This window comes from Salmo salar, chromosome ssa12 (assembly GCF_905237065.1).
Source record: "Salmo salar chromosome ssa12, Ssal_v3.1, whole genome shotgun sequence".
Lineage (NCBI taxonomy): Eukaryota > Metazoa > Chordata > Actinopteri > Salmoniformes > Salmonidae > Salmo > Salmo salar.
The window spans coordinates 56,864,850-56,885,022 of record NC_059453.1 but is presented as its reverse complement, the minus strand read 5'-3'; the positions used below and the strand labels follow the sequence as shown (position 1 = coordinate 56,885,022).

Below are 20,173 nucleotides of genomic sequence, written 5' to 3'. Positions count from 1 at the left end.
GAGAAAGTAGGAGAGGAGGACCTTATGAAATAGAGGGAAAGAAGCAAACTGAAAGCCTAAAGTAGCTCTTCTGGCCCATTTTCCACACAGCCCCCTCTTCCATCTGAACGATAGCTTCATTAACACTAGCGAGTAACCAATGTCTCTAATGGATTGCATTTTCTCCAGCCTGGAGTTTTACATAATTACACGGTACCGGTGACCAGGACACAATCGAAACGCTGCGTTTTTCCATTATTGCATCTTTATTAATTAGTGCTTCAGAATAACAAACACTACACAGAAAGATGATGCATGAAATTCATCAACATCACATCAATGTTTTCACTGCAGTGGGACCAACAAGTCTGCTCTGTGGAATGATATAGGGCCTATACTCGGCCCATAATAGGGCCTATATATACCGGTAATACATTAAGGCCTATATTTACTCAATTTAGAACAATTCACAAAAGTGTTAGAAGAACACATTTGGCAGACCGAAAGTCCCAAACTGATTAAGTTTCCATTTCAACCGAATGAACTGCAAGTTACCAGCAAAGAAAGTGTGCAGCCAAGACCGTTGCTTCACTTACTTCACCCTCTTCATTATTGTGACTACAAATCAAGCAAGGGCTTTGAATATGATCAACTGCCAGCGCCTGTTTTCTAATCTGGAAATTAGTTTTGCAGCACAATGGATTATCTTCTTGCTAAAAGCCAATTCTACAAATGTGTTATTGTCTCTCTCAAATAGAAAAAGGTTGCTGAATTAAAAAGAACACTAGAATTGAATCACTCTAGATAATGTAACACCTGATTACTTTTGTTTATAATAACTTTTTAATATCCACCTCATCGGAAGTGTTGATTTTAGAAATTCTGATTATGGAAATTCTTCTGAGGATGACGGGATTACACGTAGAGTTTAGAGTGTATGCCATCTCTCCTTTACTGTGTACTAAGCACATTGATTTAAGTTTGAGTGTGTGTGTGTGTGTGTGTGTGTGTGTGTGTGTGTGTGTGTGTGTGTGTGTGTGTGTGTGTGTGTGTGTGTGTGTGTGTAGAGAATGTGTGAATGAATTAATTAAAGTGTGTGTGCATGTGCGTGCATTTATATGTGTGTGAATATGGTTGCTGCTCTGTGAACAATGTGTAATCCTTTTGTGTAAAGCTAACCCGACCTTCAACATGATGATCTGCTACAGTAATTACATATACTACTGCCTGCAGAACAGAGTTTCCTAATGGGTCACACTATAAAGGTCCTGTGCCTGCTCAGCGTGACACAGTATAATGTGTCACAGAGATAAATCTCGTCAGTCCCTTCATTAAAATGGTCAGGTCCTATCAAACACATTGCTTCAGTTCAGACACACCATCACTGTGGGCTTTTATTCTTAACTTAATGAAATTTCAGTAGACAAAAGATTACAGAATTATCCAATACTAACTCACTGTCATTATAATGAGGGCGAGAGAGAGAGAGAGAGAGAGAGAGAGAGAGAGAGAGAGAGAGAGAGAGAGAGAGAGAGAGAGAGAGAGAGAGAGCAGACAGACAGAGAGAGAGAGTCTGTGTGCATGCGTGCGTATGTCTACATTAAAAGTTAATGGATGTCTTTTGGAACCAATAAATCTGTCACTCTGTTTTCCTGTGGAATTAGTGGCTGGATATAGATGATCAACTCATCTTGGGAGGAGGGAGAATACATGTGACCAGGGGCAGTTAGATTATGGCTGACAGACAGCTTCAGTGTTAAAGATGTGTGATTACAGTGGTTTTTCTGGTGTGAAGCAAGGCCATGAAGTAAGTGAAAATAAGAGGATACTGGTCCGGTAGGCTACTTACACAAGCTCTGTAGAGAAGTCTTTACATTGGGAAACATTCACCTGGAGGACCAAGAATCTCTGTACCAGTCCAACTGGAATGACAATCAAACAAACAAACATTATTCAACCTACAGTAAATTAGTAATAGACTCCGTGCCCTGTTTTTTCAATAGGCCTAGGACAGTATATGGTTGAGACTTACGAGCCATTTTTCCATCCTTTGGCATCTGCATTTTAATAGCTTGGCTGCTCCCCTCCAGACTGTACACAAAGCTCTTGACCTCTTTGTCAAACTCCTAGAGCAGAGCAATGCAAAAATGCTAGATTATGATGATCAGGTTATTCATATCAGCAGCGGCAGATTGGCCATCTGGCAATTCTGGCAAATGCCAGACGGGCTGGACCATTATTTGCAAATGCCATTGCGCGGTCATAGGCCTATACCGTGCATTTGGAAAGTATTCAGATCCCTTGACGTTTTCCACAGTTTGTTACGTTACAGCTTTATTCTAAAATGGATGAAATAGTTTTTTTCCCCTCATCAATCTACACACAATACCCCATAATGATAAAGCAAAAATAGTTTTTAAAATATATTTTAGTAAAGTTATTCAAAATAAAAAGCTGAAATATCACATTTACATAAGATTCAGACACTTTACTCAGTACATTGTTGAAGCACCTTTGGCAGTGATTACAGTTTCGAGTCTTCTTGGGTATGACGCTACAAGCTTGGCACACCTGTATTTGGGGAGTTTCTCACATTCTTCTCTGCAGATCCTCTCAAGCTCTGTCAGGTTGGATGGGGAGCATCGCTGCACAGATATTTTCAGGTCTCTCCAGAGAGGTTAGATTGGGTTCAAGTCCGGGCTATGGCTGGGCCACTCAAGGACATTCAGAAACTTGTCCCGAAGCCACTCCTGTAATGTCTTGGCTGTGTGCTTAGGGTCGTTCTCCTGTTGTAAGGTGAATCTTTTCCCCAGTCTGAGGTCCTAAGCGCTCTGGAGCAGGTTTTCGTCAAGCATCTCTCTGTACTTTGCTCTGTTCATCTTTCCCTCAATCCTGACTAGTCTCCCAGTCCCTGCCACTGAAAAACATCCCCACAGCATGATGCTGCCACCACCATGCTTCACGGTAGGGATTGTGCCAGTTTTCCTCCAGACATGATGCTTGGCATTCAGGCCAAAGAGTTCGATCTTGGTTTCATCAGACCAGAGAATCTTGTTTCTCATGGTCTGAGAGTCTTTAGGTGCCTTTTGGCAATTTCCAAGCTGGCTGTCATGTGCCTTTTACTGAGGAGTGGCTTCCGTCTGGATACTCTACCATAAAGGCCTGATTGATGGAGTGCTGCAGAGATGGTTGTCATTCTGGAAGATTGTCCCATCTCCACAGAGGAATTCTGGATCTCTGTCAGAGTGACCATTGGGTTTTTTGTCACCTCCCTGACCAAGGGCCATATCCCCTGATTGGCCAGGCGGCCAGCTCTAGAAAGAGTCTTGGTAGACCCAAACTTCTCCCATTTAAGAATGATGGAGGCCACTGTGTTCTTGGGGACCTTCAATGCTGCAGACAAATTAGTTTTTTACCCTTCCCCAGATCTGTGCCTCGACACAATCCTGTATCGGAGCTCTACGGACAATTCCTTCGACCTCATGCCTTGGTTTTTGCTCTGACATGCACTTTCAACTGTGGGGCCTTATATAGACAGGTGTGTGCCTTTCCAAATAATGTCCAATCAATTGAATTTACCACAGGTGGACTCCAATCAAGTTGTTGAAACATCTCAAGGATGATCAATAGAAACAGGATGTACCTGAGCTCAATTTTCGAGTCCCATAGCAAAGGGTCTGAATACTTAATAAGGTATCTGTTTTTTATGTTTTCACTTTGTCATTATGGAGTATTGTGTGTTTTTAATCGTTTTTAGAATAAGGTTGTAATGTAACAACATGTGGAAAAAGTAAAGAGGTCTGAATACTTTCCAAATGCACTGTAAGTCCCATGGGTAATAGCCTACAACTGTAAAGTGTTTTTAGGACATAACATTTACTATTGGATGAATATATGGCTAGTATTGGGTATTATATTTAGAGTTAGCGATCTTGTTGATTTGTTGAGTTTGCACCTTCTCAGGTGTTGAATTGGAAATTGATACGCCTATGATACTAGTTAGTGCACATAAAGATGTATGTAATTCATCTATAACGAACAAAAAATAAAAATTCTGGAGTCCTATTTTGACAGTAAAATAAAACTATAGTTTCATTGTCAACCCAAAATGCATGACAATGATTGGAATTAGTTAGCACATAAAAACATCTTGAATTATGCATTCCTGCTTGGACGTGTTAGATGAAACAACTTATTTCATAAATAGGCCTACCTCAGTAGTCTATTTATTACACTTCTGAATATTACTTAAACACTATGAATGACTTCATTAGATGATTACTCATGATTTGGGTGTGATCAGGATTCGGGTCTGACCAAATCATGGGCTGGTGCCACCAACCTTATAAGTGTAAAATGTTAGTCTGGTGCACTGTAATAGTAATTAACACTTAGTGTTGATTCAGGGGAACACATTTGACAGGCACTAATTTGCAATACAGCCTAAATCGGCTTGGCTTTTATAACGTATAACCTAAGGCGCAGACAGGCAGGGAGACAGACAGACAGACTGAGAACAGGAAGAAGCACAGAGGGGGAGGGTGCGATTTTTTCCGACCTACAATTGAATGTGAAAAATCATGCAATATGTCTGGCTCAATATGAAACTCACTTTATTTATAGCTGATTTTCCTCCACAAAGTTTCCATTTTGCGACAGGATCTTTCCCTTGTGCACTGAAGATCTCTACAGCAGCTCCACCCTTTGAAGGAAATGCCATTCGTTTTCAGGACACAGACAGTGAGTGTTTGAGAGGTAACGGTCAGGCTATGTTGTACATTGAATATTTGTTAAACTAAGGTTTACCTGATATTCGTTCTTAAACATGTTTCAGGTAGGATATCTTCTTTCCTTTGTCAACCACTAATGTTAGCTAGCTAGATAACATTCTGGACTGACATGCGACCACTTCCAATAGCTGGCTACAGTAACGTTAGATTTTATTTAACCTCGGCATGCGTCTTTAGCTATCAGTCCAGTGTTGGCTTTACAGTCAAAGATTGTCAGCACGCTGGACACGGGAGTGTTCCAAAACAGAGCAAATTCTCTAAATAATTCTTCATCCGTGAGTTTCAATGTTTGCTAGCTAACTGGCAAATGCCAAAGTCTGCTAGCTAAAATCCACAGTCAAGTTCCCTAGTCATTTGAGTCGGGGTGTCTCCATGGTGACAGGACGCTACATTGAAGCACGAGGCTGCACTACTGTAACGAGATCAGATCTAGCCGGTCTATCCCAGTCTGCATATGATAGTAAAATGTGTAGAATTGCAGGAAATTAGCTTTAAAACAGCAAAAGACAGCTTCTAGACGGCCAAAAATGCATTTTACATACATGTCTTTAGTATTTTACAGATAGAAGGATGAAGGTCCAGTCCAGGAATGTCTTAACAAAATGAAACCAAAATATTTAGGCTGACATCCCGTGTCCAAAAAACAGGGATTTGTGCTATATGCAAATATCAGCATTTATCAGCCAAATTACCCTATGAGGGTGTGGTGCCTGGCTTTAATACTAAACAAAAATATAAATTCAACATCATTTCAAGGATTTTACAGAGTTACAGTTCATATAAGGAAATCACGGCGCTGCCATCGGTGGGCCTGGGAGAGCATAGGCCCACCCACTTGGGAGTCAGGCCCAGCCAATCAGAATACGTTTTTCCCCAGAAAAGGGCATTATTAGAAACATAAATACTCCTCAGTTTCATCACCTGTCCCGGTGGCTGGTCTCAGACGATGAAGAAGCCGGATGTGGAGGTCCTGGGCTGGCGTGGTTACACTTGGCCTGCGGTTGTGAGGCCGGTTGGACGTACTGCCAAATTCTCTAAAATGGCATTGGAGGTGGCTTATGGTAGAGAAATTAACATTACATTTCTGCAGTCAGAATGCCAATTGCACACTCCCTCAAAACTTGAGGCATCTGTGGCATTGTGTTGTATGACAAAACTGAACATTTTAGAGTGGCCTTTTATTGTCCCCAGCACAAGGTGCACCTGTGTAATGATCATGCTGTTTAATCAGCTTCTTGGATGGATTATCTTGGCAAAGGATACATCCTCACTAACAGGTATGTAAACACATTTCTGTGATTTTTGTTGTTGAGAATATGCTTTTTGTGCATATGGAACATTTCTGAGATATTTTATTTCATCTCATGAAACATGGGACCAACGCTTTACATCTTGCATTTATATTTTTGTTGAGTGTGTGTGTGTGTGTGTGTGTGTGTGTGTGTGTGTGTGTGTGTGTGTGTGTGTGTGTGTGTGTATGTGTGTGTATATATAGCCTAGAATTAAATGCTTAATGATTGGAGAACATTTTACGAACAGCACCAAATATTGAGATGAGTGAGATGCAAGACTTCACTCTCACACAGTCACACTGTGCATGTGCACAGATTTGCTTCACGCTCTTACAGCGTGGGAACCATGGGACCAAAACAGCGGAGAAGTTTAGCCTCGCACTTCAACGCTCTTAGGTGTTGCAGAAATTGACACACTATGCTGTTTACTTAGTGAATCTACGTCATATTGCTGAGTCTACCTTTAACATTTATCAATCAAAATAATTGAAAGAAATGCTACAAATGTAAAGCAAACAAGACAAATGTTTAAGCCTGAAAAAATCTGATAAATGACACTTTCAGGCATTAAGCTAGATCTAGGCAATAAATTGACTCATCTCAAAATTAGAGTAGAACAGTTTTGCATTTTCAAAATGACTAAGAAATATATCATAATGAGTGACACATACGTGTAAGCTAATACAGTAACACTTGACATCAAGTTCATGTAGTAACTTTATGATTTCTTCAATAGCAACATTGTTGTTATATAGGACTTTAGAAATTGCTTTTTAATTGCTTAATAAGTGAGTTATCACACAAGTTGAATAAAGTAGAGTAGTTTTAAACTCTCAACTCACTGTTATGCAATTAAAATGCAATTACCAAATTATTATTTAACATCGTGCTAATAAAATGTTGCTTAGTGTTATAACACAGGAACAATAACAGTTTAATCAAAGACAGTACAGTATTAAGATATGCAGAAACTGTTTCTCCAATAGAAATCCCTGATCACACTTGTAAGCGATGTCATGGCGGTGTTGGCTATCTAAGTTCATGCACAGAAACACATCATCGGGTCTAACGGTCGTCTCTCGCCGAACTGCACATGTGCAGGCCGTTAAATCAAAGGTTTTTCTTCGATATAAGGTTGTTTTTGGTGAAAATTAAAACTTTGTCAGTTTGTCACTTTCACCAGGTTGGAGTAATAACCGCTGCGCTTCCGAGTTCCGCAGCGGTCTAAGGCACTGCATCTCAGTGCTAGAGGTGTCACTACAGTCCCTGGTTCGTATCCAGCCTGTATCACAACCAGTTGTGATTGGGAGTCTCATAGGGTGGAGCACAATTGTCCCAGCTTCGTCCGGGTTTGGCCGGTGTAGGCTGTCATTGTAAATAAGAATTTGTTCTTAACCGACTTGCCTAGTTAAATAAAGATTAAATAAAAAAAATATAATAATGTGTTCAACTATTTCAAGAGATTATCCAGTATTTTTTATTTGTAGTAAATGTGCAAAAAAATTCTAACTACCTGTTTTCACTTTGTCATTATTGAGTATTGTGCGTAGATTAATGAGGACCTTTTTATTTATTTTAATTTTAGAATAAGGCTGTAACTTGTGGAAAAACTAAAGGGGTCTGAATACTTTCTGAATGCACTGTATGTGCATATTACTGTATGTGTGTGTGAGCAAATGATGGAGTGAGTGTTGGAATGTGTTGGAGTGTCAGTGTACGTAAGTCTGTAGGGCCCTGTGAGCCTGCATAGCAAACTTTATTAGCAAATAATGACAACATGACAATAACAGTAGTTTTAGATGATAGTTAAATACAGGTTAAATAAAAATTATGTAATGAGATGGAGGAGGAGATGGGATGAGTGGGCAGATTGTTGGCCAATCAGAAGTCACTAGATGTAGAATTTCGTCTGGAGGGAGAGGAGAGAAAGAGTTAAAGGATGAGGAGAGAGGAAAGAGGCGGAATCAAGAGATGCTGCGGCTAGTTCTTCCTGTCACTTGTCCTTGACAGGCAGCCAGTCACAGTCATGGGTTCAATAACATGGGCCTGGTTGAGTTGGAAGCCCTCTCACCACGTCAAGGCCGAGAGAAGTATTTTGTTTTTAATTAAGGCCTTTAAACCCCTACTCTATCTTTGTAGTGCTTGACCTGATGGGGCTTGGATAGGTGTAGCAATATGGTGATGACTCAACCCTGCTGTGTAACGGACTCTGGGAGACTTCTGCCATATTACATACACAAATCTAGAACCTCCAGATATGCAAACACTAACTAGAAACCAATGTCCAATTCCATACCAACCCTGGCCTAAAATTTGATTTGGAATTGGACACGAAAGATAAATGGCTAGGGAGAAGGGGTTAAGGACCAGTAAATAACTGGGCAATTGAACTGTCAATTTCAGTCAATTTAAAATGTTACTTGCCATGAATACATTTAATATGCAAATGCATACATTTACAGCCAATTTGAGCAAGTTTCAAATATTTACCAGCAAACAATTGGAAAAATATACAAACATGTACATGCTTGTAAACATTACTTTGAATACTTGACAGATACATATGCTATATACTTACCAAACAACTTACCAACTTCACAGCCAATGTCTGCAAGAAAACACATCTTTATACACAGTTAAAACAATATTACAACAGGTTATTAAGGTTATTTACAATAACATACAATATACAACAAGATGTAACGTAGTAAAATACCTACCGTCTTGAGGTGGGGAGCAATTAGTGAAAACAATGCAGCCAATTAGTGAAAACAAGTGTGGGGAAAACATCAGACAAAACAGATGACGGACGATGGACAGACAAATTCACACACATAGACAAATACAATACAAAATAAGCGAGCCCACAATAAACGGACCGTATTACATAAAAACAATCACTCACAAACAAACATGGGGGAACAGAGGGTTAAATAATGAACAAGTAATTGGGGGATTGAAACCAGGTGTGTAAGACAAAGACAAAACAAATGGAAAATGAAAAGTGGATTCGTCGTGAGGAATGGACCAAGGTGCAGCGGGTTGAGTGCTCATAATTAAACTTAGGACGCGTCAGAGTAATGATACGCACCACAGGGCTAGTACGAGGAGTAGGGACATGACGAGCTGGACTGGGCTGATGCACTGGAGCCTGGTGCGTGGTGCTGGTACTGGAGGTATCAGACTGGAGACACGCACCTCAGGGCTAGTGTGAGGAGCGGGAACAGGACATACTGGACTGGGCTGATGTACTGGAAGCCTAGTGCGTGGTGCTGGTACTGGAGGTATCAGACTGGAGACACGCACTTCAAGGCTAGTGCGAGGAGCGGGAACAGGACATACTGGACTGGGCTGATGCACTGGAAGCCTAGTGCGTGGTGCTGGCTTGAGCTGCGCCAGACTAGAGACACGCACTTCACGGCTAGTGCGAGGAGCGGGAACAGGATAGACTGGACCGTGAAGGTGCACTGGCGGTCTTGAGCGCAGTACTGGCTCCACCCTTCCTGGCTGGATACCCGCTTTCCCCTGGCAAATACGGGGCGCTGGTACCGCGCACACCGGCCTATAAATGCTTGGCCTTGACGCCGTGCGCATCACTCCAACGCACGGGACCTGACCAGTAATAGTCTGGCCCCAATAAGCACGGGGAGTTGGCTTGCGGCCCAATCCAGGCCCCGCCAAACTACCCGTGTGCCCCCCCATTTTTTTTAAATTGAGGCTGCCTCTCCGGCTTAAATACCAACCGTGTACCCAAGTAAATGTCCTGGTCTTTATTCCACTTTCTCCGTTCCTCTCTTGCCTTCTCAACCTATTTCCATGGCAGGGTCTTGTCCCCTGCCATTATCTCCTCCCATGTCCACGATGTACTCCACACATTTTTCTCCCTGGTCCAGGATCCTTCCTCCTCCTGGGCCCGCTGCTTGGTCCGGGTTTGGTGGGAGGTTCTGTAACGTTCATCGTGAGGAATGGACCAAGGTGCAGCGGGTTGAGTGCTCATAATTAAACTTTTAATCTGAACACTTATAACCAACAAAACAAGAAAACGATGAACGACGAAAAACAGTCTTGAAGGCAACATACAGCAATACAAGAACAACCTCCCACAAACTACAACCACAAACACATACCTATTTATAGGACTCTCAATCAGAGGCAACTAGAAAACACCTGCCTCCAATCGAGAGTCCACACCCCAATTACCTACACATAGAAATAGACTAAACTAGATAGAACATAGAAATACATAAACATAGAACAGTGACCAAAAACCCCGGAATACATAAATCAACTACCCCTCTACATAGACACACCCCCGAACCACATAAACCAAATACCCCTGCCACGTCCTGACCAAACCACAATAACAAACAACCCCTATACCGGTCAGGACGTGACAGATGGCTAGAAGGCCGGTGACGTCAACCGCCGAACGCCGGCCGAACAAGGAGAGGGACGGACTTCGGCGGAAGTTGTGGCATTGGAAAATTCCAGAAATTATGTCATGGCTTTAGAAGCTTCTGATAGGCTAATTTATATAATTGGAGTCAATTGGAGGCGTACCTGTGGATGTATTTCAAGGTCTACCTTCAAACGCAGTGCCTCTTTGCTTGACATCATGGGAAAAATCAAAAGAAATCACCCAATCAGACCTCAGAAAAAAATGTGTAGACCTCCACAAGTCTGGTTCATCCTTGGGAGCAATTTCCAAACTCCTGAAGGTACCACGTTCATCTGTACAAACAATAGTACACAAGTATAAACACCATGGGACCACGCAGCTGTCATACCGCTCAGGAAGGAGACGCGCTCTGTCTCCTAGAGATGTACGTACTTTGGTGCGAGAAGTGCAAATCAATCCCAGAACGCGTCTCCTTGTGAAGATGCTGGAGGAAACAGGTACAAAAGTATCTATATCCACAGTAAAACAAGTTCTATATAGACATAACCTGAAAGGCCGCTCAGCAAGGAAGAAGCCACTGCTCCAAAACCGCCATAAAAAAGCCAGACTACGGTTTGCAACTGCACATGGGGACAAAGATTGTACTTTTTGGAGAAATATCCTTTGGTCTGATGAAACAAAAATATAACTGTTTGGCCATAATGACCATCGTTATGTTTGGAGGAAAAAGGGGGAGGCTTGCAAGCCGAAGAACACCATCCCAACCATGAAGCACATGGGTGGCAGCATCATGTTGTGGGGGTGTTTGCTGCAGGAGGGACTGGTGCACTTCACAAAATAGATGGCATCATGAGTCAGGAAAAGTATGTGGCAATATTTAAGCAACATCTCGAGACATCAGTCAGGAAGTTAAAGCTTTGTCGCAAATGGGTCTTCCAAATGGACCATGACCCCAAGCATACTTCCAAAGTTGTGGCAAAATGGCTTAAGGACAACAAAGTCAAGTTATTGGAGTGGCCATCACAAATCCCTGACCTCAATCCTATAGAAAATATGTGGGCAGAACTGAAAAAGTGTGTGCGAGCAAGGAGGCCTACAACCTGACTCAGTTACACCAGCTCTGTCAGGAGGAATGGGACAAATTTCACCCAACTTATTGTGGGAAGCTTGTGGAAGGCTACGCAAAACGTTTGACCCAAGTTAAACAATTTAAGTGCATTGCTCCCAAATACTAATTGAGTGTATGTAAACTTCTGACCCACTGGGAATGTGATGAATGAAAGAAAAGCTGAAATAAATAATTCTCTCTACTATTATTCTGACATTTCACATTCTTAAAATAAAGTGGTGATCCTAACTGACCTAAGACAGGGCATTTTTACTAGGATTAAATGTCAGGAATTGTGAAAACTGAGTTTTAATGTATTTGGTAAGGTGTATGTACATTTCCGACTTCAACTGTACTTTGTCTCACGGGCTTCACCGAAATGTTGGGCTTCAGGGCTTTCAGTGGTCGACCGTCCAACTGCTCCAACTGGAGAAGATTGTTGGCTTCCACCGAGGTAACCCTTATGGAGACATAAAGAGCAAAATGACACTGTTAGCAAAACTTAAACTAGCTTCAGGTTATTTTGTGTGTAAATTCAAATAGTTATCTGACATTTTTTTATATTTACCTTAACCGATGATGACCCCAGCTAGGAGCCCATGCCAAGCCTTTTCAGCCTCATGAGGGGGAAGAGCCACTGTCGTGCCTTCTTCACAACTGTGCGCATGTGTGTGGACCATTTTAAATTCTTAGTGATTTGGAAACCAAGGAACTTGAAGCTCTCATCCTGCTCCACTGTAGCCCAGTCGATGTGGATGGGGGCGTGCTCACCCCCCTGTTTCCTGTGGTCCACGATCAGCTCCTTGGTCTTACTGACGTTGAGGGAGAGGTTATCGTTCCGTCCCCACACTGCCAGGTCACTGACCTCCCTGTAGGCTGTCTCGTCATTGTTGCTAATCAGGTTTATCACTGTTGTGTTATCAGCAAACTTGATGATTGAGTTGGAGACATGTGTGGCCACGCAGTCATGAGTGAACAGAGAGTATGGGAGGGGGCTGAGCACGCACCCTTGTGGGGCCCCCATTTGCTGTTGCCTACCTTCAACACCTGGGGTCGGCCCCTCAGAAAGTCCAGGGCCCAGTTGCACAGGGCAGGATTCAGACCCAGGGCCCTGAGCTTAGTTATGAGCTTGGAGGGAACTATGGTGTTGAAAGCTGAGCTGTAGTCAATGAACAGCATTCTTACATAGGTGTTCCTCTTGTCCAGATGGCGATTGCGTCATTCGTGGAGCTGTTGGGGCAGTATGAAAATTGTAGTGGGTCTAGGGCAGGGATCATCAACTTTCTTGAGCGGATGGTCGGAATACAGTAATACAAATTTTGTAGTCTGCAAATTGACCTCAAGAAGCACAAACAGATATAATATTTGAGTAAAACATATTCATTTCAAACCTTGCTTACATTTGTATACAATCATGTGTCTCTTTGTTATGCATATATATACAAAAGTATGTGGACACCCCTTCAAATGAGTGGATTTGGCGATTTCATACGCACCCAATTCTGATAGGTCTATAAAATCGAGCACACAGCCATGCAATCTCCAGAGAGAAACATTGGCAGTAGAATGGCCTTACTGAAGAGCTCAGTGACTTTCAACGTCAGACGATGCCACCTTTCCAACAAGTCAGTTCGTCAAATGTATGCCATGCTAGAGCTGCCCTGATCAACTGTAAGCGCTGTTATTCTGAAGTGGAAACGTTTAGGAGTAACAACGGCTCAACCACGAAGTGGTAGGCCATACAAGCTCACAGAACGGGACCGTCGAGCTCTGAAGCGCGTAGTATGTAAAAATCGTCTGACCTCGGTTGCAACACTCACTACTGGATTCCAAACTGCCTCTGGAAACAACGTCAGCACAATAACTGTTCGTCGGGAGCTTCATGAAGTGGGTTTCCATGGCCGAGCAGCCGCACACAAGCCTAAAATCACCATGTACAATGCCAAAAGTTGACTGGAGTGGTGTAAAGCTCGCCGCCATTGGAATCTGGAGCAGTGGAAAAGCGTTCTCTGGAGTGATGAATCACGCTTCACCATCTGGCAGTCCGTCGGACGAATCTGGGTTTGGCAGGAGAACTCTACATGCCCTAATGCATAATTCCAACTCTAAAGTTTGGTGAAGGAGGAATGAAGGTCAGGCGCTGTTTTTCATGGTTCAGGCTAGTCCACTTAGTTCCAATGAAGAGAAATCACAACGCTACAGCATATAATGACATTCTAGACGATCCTGTGCTTCCAACTTTGTGGAAACAGTTTGGGGTAGACCCTTTCCTGTTTCAGCATGACAGTGCCCCCGTCGAGATCGGTGCCCTCGTCGAGATCGGTGTGGAAGAACTTGACTGGCCTGCACAGAGCCCTGACCTCAACCTCATCTAACACTTTTGGGATGAATTGGAACGCCGACTGCAAGCCAGGCCTAATCGACCAACATCAGTGCCTGACCTCACTAATGCTCTTGTGGCTGAATGGAACCAAGTTCCCGCAGCAATGTTCCAACATCTAGTGGAAAGTCTTCCCAGTAGAGCGGTGGCTGTTACAGCTGCAAAGGGGGGACCAACCCCATATTAATGCCCATGATTTTGGAATGAGATATCCGATGAGCATGTGTCCACATACTTTTGGTCATATATAGATTGCAAATATACAGTCCCAGTCAAAAGTTGGGACAATTAACAGGTGTGCCTTGTCGAATTTCTTTCTCTCTTAATGCGTTTGAGACAATCAGTTGTGTTGTGACAAGGTAGGGGTGGTATACAGAAGATATCCCTATTTGGTAAAAGACCAAGTCCATATTGTGTCAAGAACAGCTCAAATAAGCAAGGATAAACAATAGTCCATCATTACTTTAAGACATGAAGGTTCGTCAATCTGGAAAATTTCAAGAACTTTTAACGTTTCTTCAAGTGCAGTCGCAAAACCCATCAAGCGCTATGATGAAACTAGCTCTCCTGAGGACCGCCATAGGAAAGGAAGACCAATAGTTACCTCTGCTGCAGAGGATACGTTCATTAGAGTTACCTGAACCTCAGATTGCAGCCCAAATAAATGCTTCACAGAGTTCAAGTAACAGACACATCTCAACATCAACTGTTCAGAGGAGACTGCGTGAAATCAGGCCTTTGTGGTTGAATTGCTGCAAAGAAACCACTACTAAAGGACAACAATAATAAGAATAGACTTGCTTGGGCCAAGAAACATGAACAATAGACATTAGACTGCTGGAAATCTGTCCTTTGGCCTGATGAGTCCAAATTTGAGATTTTTGTTTCCAACCTCCGTGTCTTTGTGAGACACAGAATAGGTGAATGGATGATCTCCGCATGTGGGGTTCCCACCGTGAAGCATGGAGAAGGAGGATGTTTGATGGAGTGGGGGTGCTTTGCTGGTGACACTGTCTGGGATATATTTTGAATTCAAGGCACTTTTAACCAGCAAGGCTACCACACCATTCTGGAGAGATACGCCATCCCATCAGGTTTGCGCTTAGTGGGACTATCATTTGTTTTTCAACAGGACAATGACCCAACACACCTCCAGGCTGTGTAAGGGCTATTTGACCAAGGAGAGTGATGGAGTGCTGCCTCAGATGACCTGGCCTCCACAATCACCCGACCTCCACCCAATTGAGATGGTTTGGGATGATTTGGACTGCAGAGTGAGGGAAAAGCAGCCAAGAAGTGGTCAGCATATGTGGGAACTCCTTCAAGACTGCTGGAAAAGCATTCCTCATGAAGCTGGTTGAGAGAATGCCAAGAGTGTGCAAAGCTGTCATCAAGGCAAAGGGTGGCTACTTTGATGAATCTCAAATATAAAATATATTTTGATTTGTTTAACACTTTTTTGGTTACTACATGATGTATGTGTTATGTGTTATTTCATAGAATGAGTAGTTGTGTCCAAACTTTTGACTGATACTGTACTTTGTTCTCATTAATGGCAAACATAAATCATTTAATTTGGCTCACGCTACTCTGACTGTAATCCCGAAAGTTAATTTAGGAATATCATTCACTACCGAGTATAAGAATAGAGGGCTTTGCTTGCTTGATCTTGTTCTCAACTGGCCTACCTGGTTAAATAATGGTGAAATAAAAATTGCTGAAGGGGGATACAGTACCTTCGCTTTAACGCATGCCTAATGAACACTTCATGGATGGATAATGCCCAATACTCTGGGAGCTAAGAACATACAGTAACAATACCCCTTTAAAGTCAAATTGCCTCCCATGCATACCGTATAGTACCACTGCATAGGCCTAACTCTTACTTTTGAATTCACTGCTAAGCTTAGGAAAGTGTGATACACATAGACAGAGGTATCAAAACCATTAAAGGTATGACCGGTGTGAAATTGCAGGCTATTATTTCAATCGGCGACGTCACTCGTTCTGAGACCTTGAAGTATTTATTTCCCTTGCTCTGCAAGGTCCATGGATTTTGTGGAGCGATAGGTAACGATGCTTCATGGGAGTCAGTTGTTGATGTGTTTAGAGGGTCCCTGGTTCGAGCCCAGGTTGGGGCAAGGAGTGGGACAGAAGCAATCCTGTTATAAAGGCATGAAATTGACTTCCTTGATTGTTCCTGTTCATTGATTGTGTGACTCATTGGGATGGATGACATGACAACAAATGTGTTTTTCATGAGAAGATTTGAGACGTATGTTGTTTCTCAGCGCTCGGTGCATTGACAGTGCTGCTCTACTGAGCACCGTTGCAAATTGTAGAGCATCTTTCGTACCATAATGTAGGTTTGGAGGCAATGTTTCTGCCAAATAGAAATATAAACTGAAATAAGCAAACAGAATGAACACACAACACCACCACACACACACACACACACACACACACACACACACACACACACACACACACACACACACACACACACACACACACACACAGCTATTCAGCTTGGTTTGCTCCAGTGATCATCCACAGAGAAAAGTGAGCCTCATTTGAATATAAAGGTTTAGCTAAGGCATATGGAGTTCCTGTATTTACATGTATTGCAATAATAATGATGATGACAACAGCAAATTAGAGCTAAATTAGATTTTGTGAGCTGTTATGGATCATGGAAATATCCCTTAATAGAATTTGCTCCCTACAAGAGGTCCAACGTGTCAGTTGATGTAAATTCATGTCATGCATGCACACACACACACACATTGTACGCTAGACGTATCACACTCACACTCTCTCACACGCACGCACACACACACTTCTCATCCACAAAAATTACAGGTGTTCACTACAACGGAAGGCCAGCCCAGAACAATTTGATTCAAAACATTCCGGAATCTCTTTGTTCACATAACACTCATTCTTTTAAACTTACAAGAATACAGGCAGAGAATGTAGCCAATGTGACCTCTGCATAGAAAACTGACTCAGACATGACTTCATGTCCATTTAAGTGTAATGGCCACCATCATTCTCATACAGTAATAGGGGTTGGGGCATGAGCCAGAGAGAGTTTGGTTTGGTTCAATCGAGGACATTTTGTAATCATATTGTACATCAAGCTATCAGCACACTGACTGATTGGATGATAAATTTACTTCTTAATGTGATGTTATTGCTTCTCGGTAATCACCTTTGGATAATGACTTTGTGCATAATCATATGAGCAGCATAGTTGAGCAGTGAAAATGTAAAATAGGGACCTTGCAGCAGTTGGAAGGACAGAAATGTTGCTGCTGAAGACAGGCAGGATCAAGTGCAAAGCTAGGCTATAGTGCTTTTATTTCCCGATGAATCAGGTGGTCCAGACTTGCAAAAAAACGATAATATCTAGCCTACATACTTCTCAAATCAACTTCATAATAAAAAACCACTTAAATGCCTTGGAGCAGGCAAACCTGTCTACTCCATTCGGACCCAGGAGGCTATAGGCCTAAGCCTCTCCTCCCAATTACCGAAATCAGTCCGCCAGACTGCGGCTTCTAAAGTTTATAATTTCCACTTTAAATGTTCAGACTTGATTTGCCCCAATGAAAAATGTATTAACCCCTACAAAAATGTCCATTTAATTATAATCCACATAATAATTCACATTTCCTGTTGTGAGAAACTATTCAAATTAAGATCCTACATCTGTATATTGGCTTAGCCCCTCACTGGGACATACTGTCCACACAACTGGTGTCACTCTTGCAGGAAAGCCAGGTCGGCCTATAGGAACGCGACTGTGCGAGCACTGGTTAAAGGCTCCTAAGCCATGTACCGAACCTGACACATATGAAGGAGCTAACGCATTTGATGGAAATAAAATGAACTTCTACCTCGTGCGTCTAACAAATGTGCACTTTACACAGTGTGTTTAGGGCCCGAAATGTCTACAACGGTAGGCAATGGGCTGAAATGGTGGAATGCCAGCAATTATTTTAAGAGGTGATGGAATGTAGATTTAACAGAAAGGATGTAAAACTTGGGGAAACATGAATAAATATTTATTATAGAAAAACAAAGCGTTCTCAAAATTGGCGGAAATTTGGAGCGGGCGAGAAGCTTGGTGTGTTTTCGCCACAGAAAAAAACAACAGGTTAACGTTGGCAGTTCGTTTTGGAACTCTTTAAAGCGGCAATCAGCAGTTGCTACATACGTTTTTTGATTATTGAAGAATATAAGTTAGAAATGCCTTGTGCTTAATTCAACTATCTTACCCCATCAGAACCCAAAACACAAGCTTGCTTTAGTCCAATGTTTATAAACAAAGTAAATATGAACAAACGCTGGTTAAAACCTCAAAACATGGTTAAAACTATTATTTTGGATATCATGGATGATCAGTCCTTGCATCCTTAGCTCTGCCTATGAATTTGAGTGTGATTACATTTCTCCATCCCTATCCCTCAGCTTTTTATTGAAACAGTGGCGGGGACTGCACTTTGTCTTTCAACTGCTGATTGACCCTTTTAAACTTTGTCATGTCAAATCAAGATTTATTTGTCACATGCGCCGAATACAACAAGTGTAGACCTTACCGTGAAATACTTACAAGCCCTTAACCAACAGTGCAGTTCAAGAAGAGTTAAGAAGATATATACCAAATAAACTAATGTAAAAATAATAAAAAGTAACACAGTAACATAAAAATAACGAGGCTATATACAGGGAGTACTGGTACCGAGTTACTGTGCGGGGGTACAGATTAGAGGTCATTTGTACATGGAGGTAGGGGTGAAGTGACTATGCATAGATAATAAACAGCGAGTAGCAGCAGTGTACTAAACAAATGGGGCGGTGGTATCAATGTAAATTGTCCGGTGGCCATTTGATTAATTGTTCAGCAGTCTTATGGCTTGAGGGTAGAAGTTGCTTAGGAGCCTTTTGGTCTTAGACTTGGCGGTCCGGTACTGTTTGCAGTGCGGTAGCAGAGAAAACAGTCTGTGACTTGGGTGACCGGAGTCTCTGACAATTTCTGGCACCGCCTATTATATAGGTCCTGGATTGCAGGAAGTTTGGCCCCAGTGATGTACTGGGCCGCTCGCACTACCCTCTGTAGCACATTACGGTCAGATGCCGAGCAGTTGCCATACCAGGCGGTGATGCAACCGGTCAGGATGCTCTCGATGGTGCAGCTGTAGACCTTTTTGAGGATCTGGGGACCCATGCCGAATCTTTTCAGTCTCCTGAGGTGGGAAACTGTTTTGTCGTGCCCTCTTCAAGACTGTCTTGATGTGTTTGGACCATGATAGATTGTTGGTGATGTGGACACCAAGGAACTTGAAACTCTCGACCCGCTCAACTACAGCCCCGTCGATGTTAATGTGGGCTTGTTCGGCCCGCCTTTTTCTGTAGTCGATCATCTCCTTTGTCTTGCTCACATTGAGGGTGAGGTTGTTGTCCTGGCACCACACTGCCATTGTTGTCGGTAATGAGGCCTACCACTGTTGTGTCATCAGCAAACTTTATTATGGCGTTGGACTCGTGTTGGCCACGCAGTCGTGGGTGAACAGGGAGTACAGGATCGGACTGAGTACACACCCCTGAGGGGCCCCAGTGTTGAGGATCAGCGTGGCAGATGTGTTGTTACCTACCCTTACCATCTGGGGGTGGCCCATCAGGAAGTCCAGGATCCAGTTGCAGAGGGAGGTGTTTAGTTCCAGGGTCCTTAGCATAGTGTTGAGCTTCGTGGGCACTATGGTGTTGAACGCTGAGCTGTAGTCAATAAACAGCATTCTCACATAGGTGTTCCTTTTTCCCAGGTGGAAAAGGGCAGTGTGGAGTGTGATTGAGATTGCGTCATCTGTGTATCTGTTGGGGGCAGTATGAGAATTGGAGTGGGTCTAGGGTATCCGGGAGGATGCTGTTGATGTGAGCCATAACCAGCCTTTCAACGGGACGGTAATCATTTAGGCAGGTTATCTTCGCTTCCTTGGGCACAGGGACTATGGTGGTCTGCTTGAAACATGTAGGTATTACAGACCCGGTCAGGAAGAGGTTGAAAATGTTAGTGAAGACACTTGCCAGTTGGTCGCACATACTTTGAGTACACGTCCTGGTATTCTGTCTGATCCCGCGGCTTTATGAATGTTGACCTGTTTAAAGGTTTTGTTCACATCGGCTACCGAGAGCGTTATCATACAGTCATCCAGAACAGCT

General features: G+C 42.7%; 1 protein-coding gene and 1 long non-coding RNA gene across 3 annotated transcripts in view; one reads left to right on the top strand and one right to left on the bottom strand.

The window, feature by feature from the left end:
* The window catches only part of cfap20dc (CFAP20 domain containing), a 59,292-nt gene extending 53,970 nt beyond the window's left edge, over positions 1–5,322 (bottom strand). Inside the window, exons 1-4 of the mRNA XM_014132319.2 lie at positions 4,786–5,322; positions 4,592–4,681; positions 2,012–2,105; positions 1,829–1,901 (exon numbers count right to left, since the gene is read on the bottom strand). Of these exons, the coding sequence (XP_013987794.1) occupies positions 1,829–1,901; positions 2,012–2,105; positions 4,592–4,681; positions 4,786–4,806 (278 nt within the window). The 5' untranslated portion in view covers positions 4,807–5,322. The remainder of the gene's footprint in view (positions 1–1,828; positions 1,902–2,011; positions 2,106–4,591; positions 4,682–4,785) is intronic.
* Positions 4,621–20,173, top strand: part of LOC106565333 (uncharacterized) — a 35,487-nt gene continuing 19,934 nt past the window's right edge. Inside the window, exon 1 of one of the 2 annotated variants that reach the window (XR_001319657.2) lies at positions 4,621–4,719. This is a non-coding gene — a long non-coding RNA (uncharacterized lncRNA). Of the gene's footprint in view, positions 4,720–6,005; positions 6,047–20,173 lie in introns of those variants that run through there. The other variant, XR_001319656.2, reaches the window with a different exon arrangement.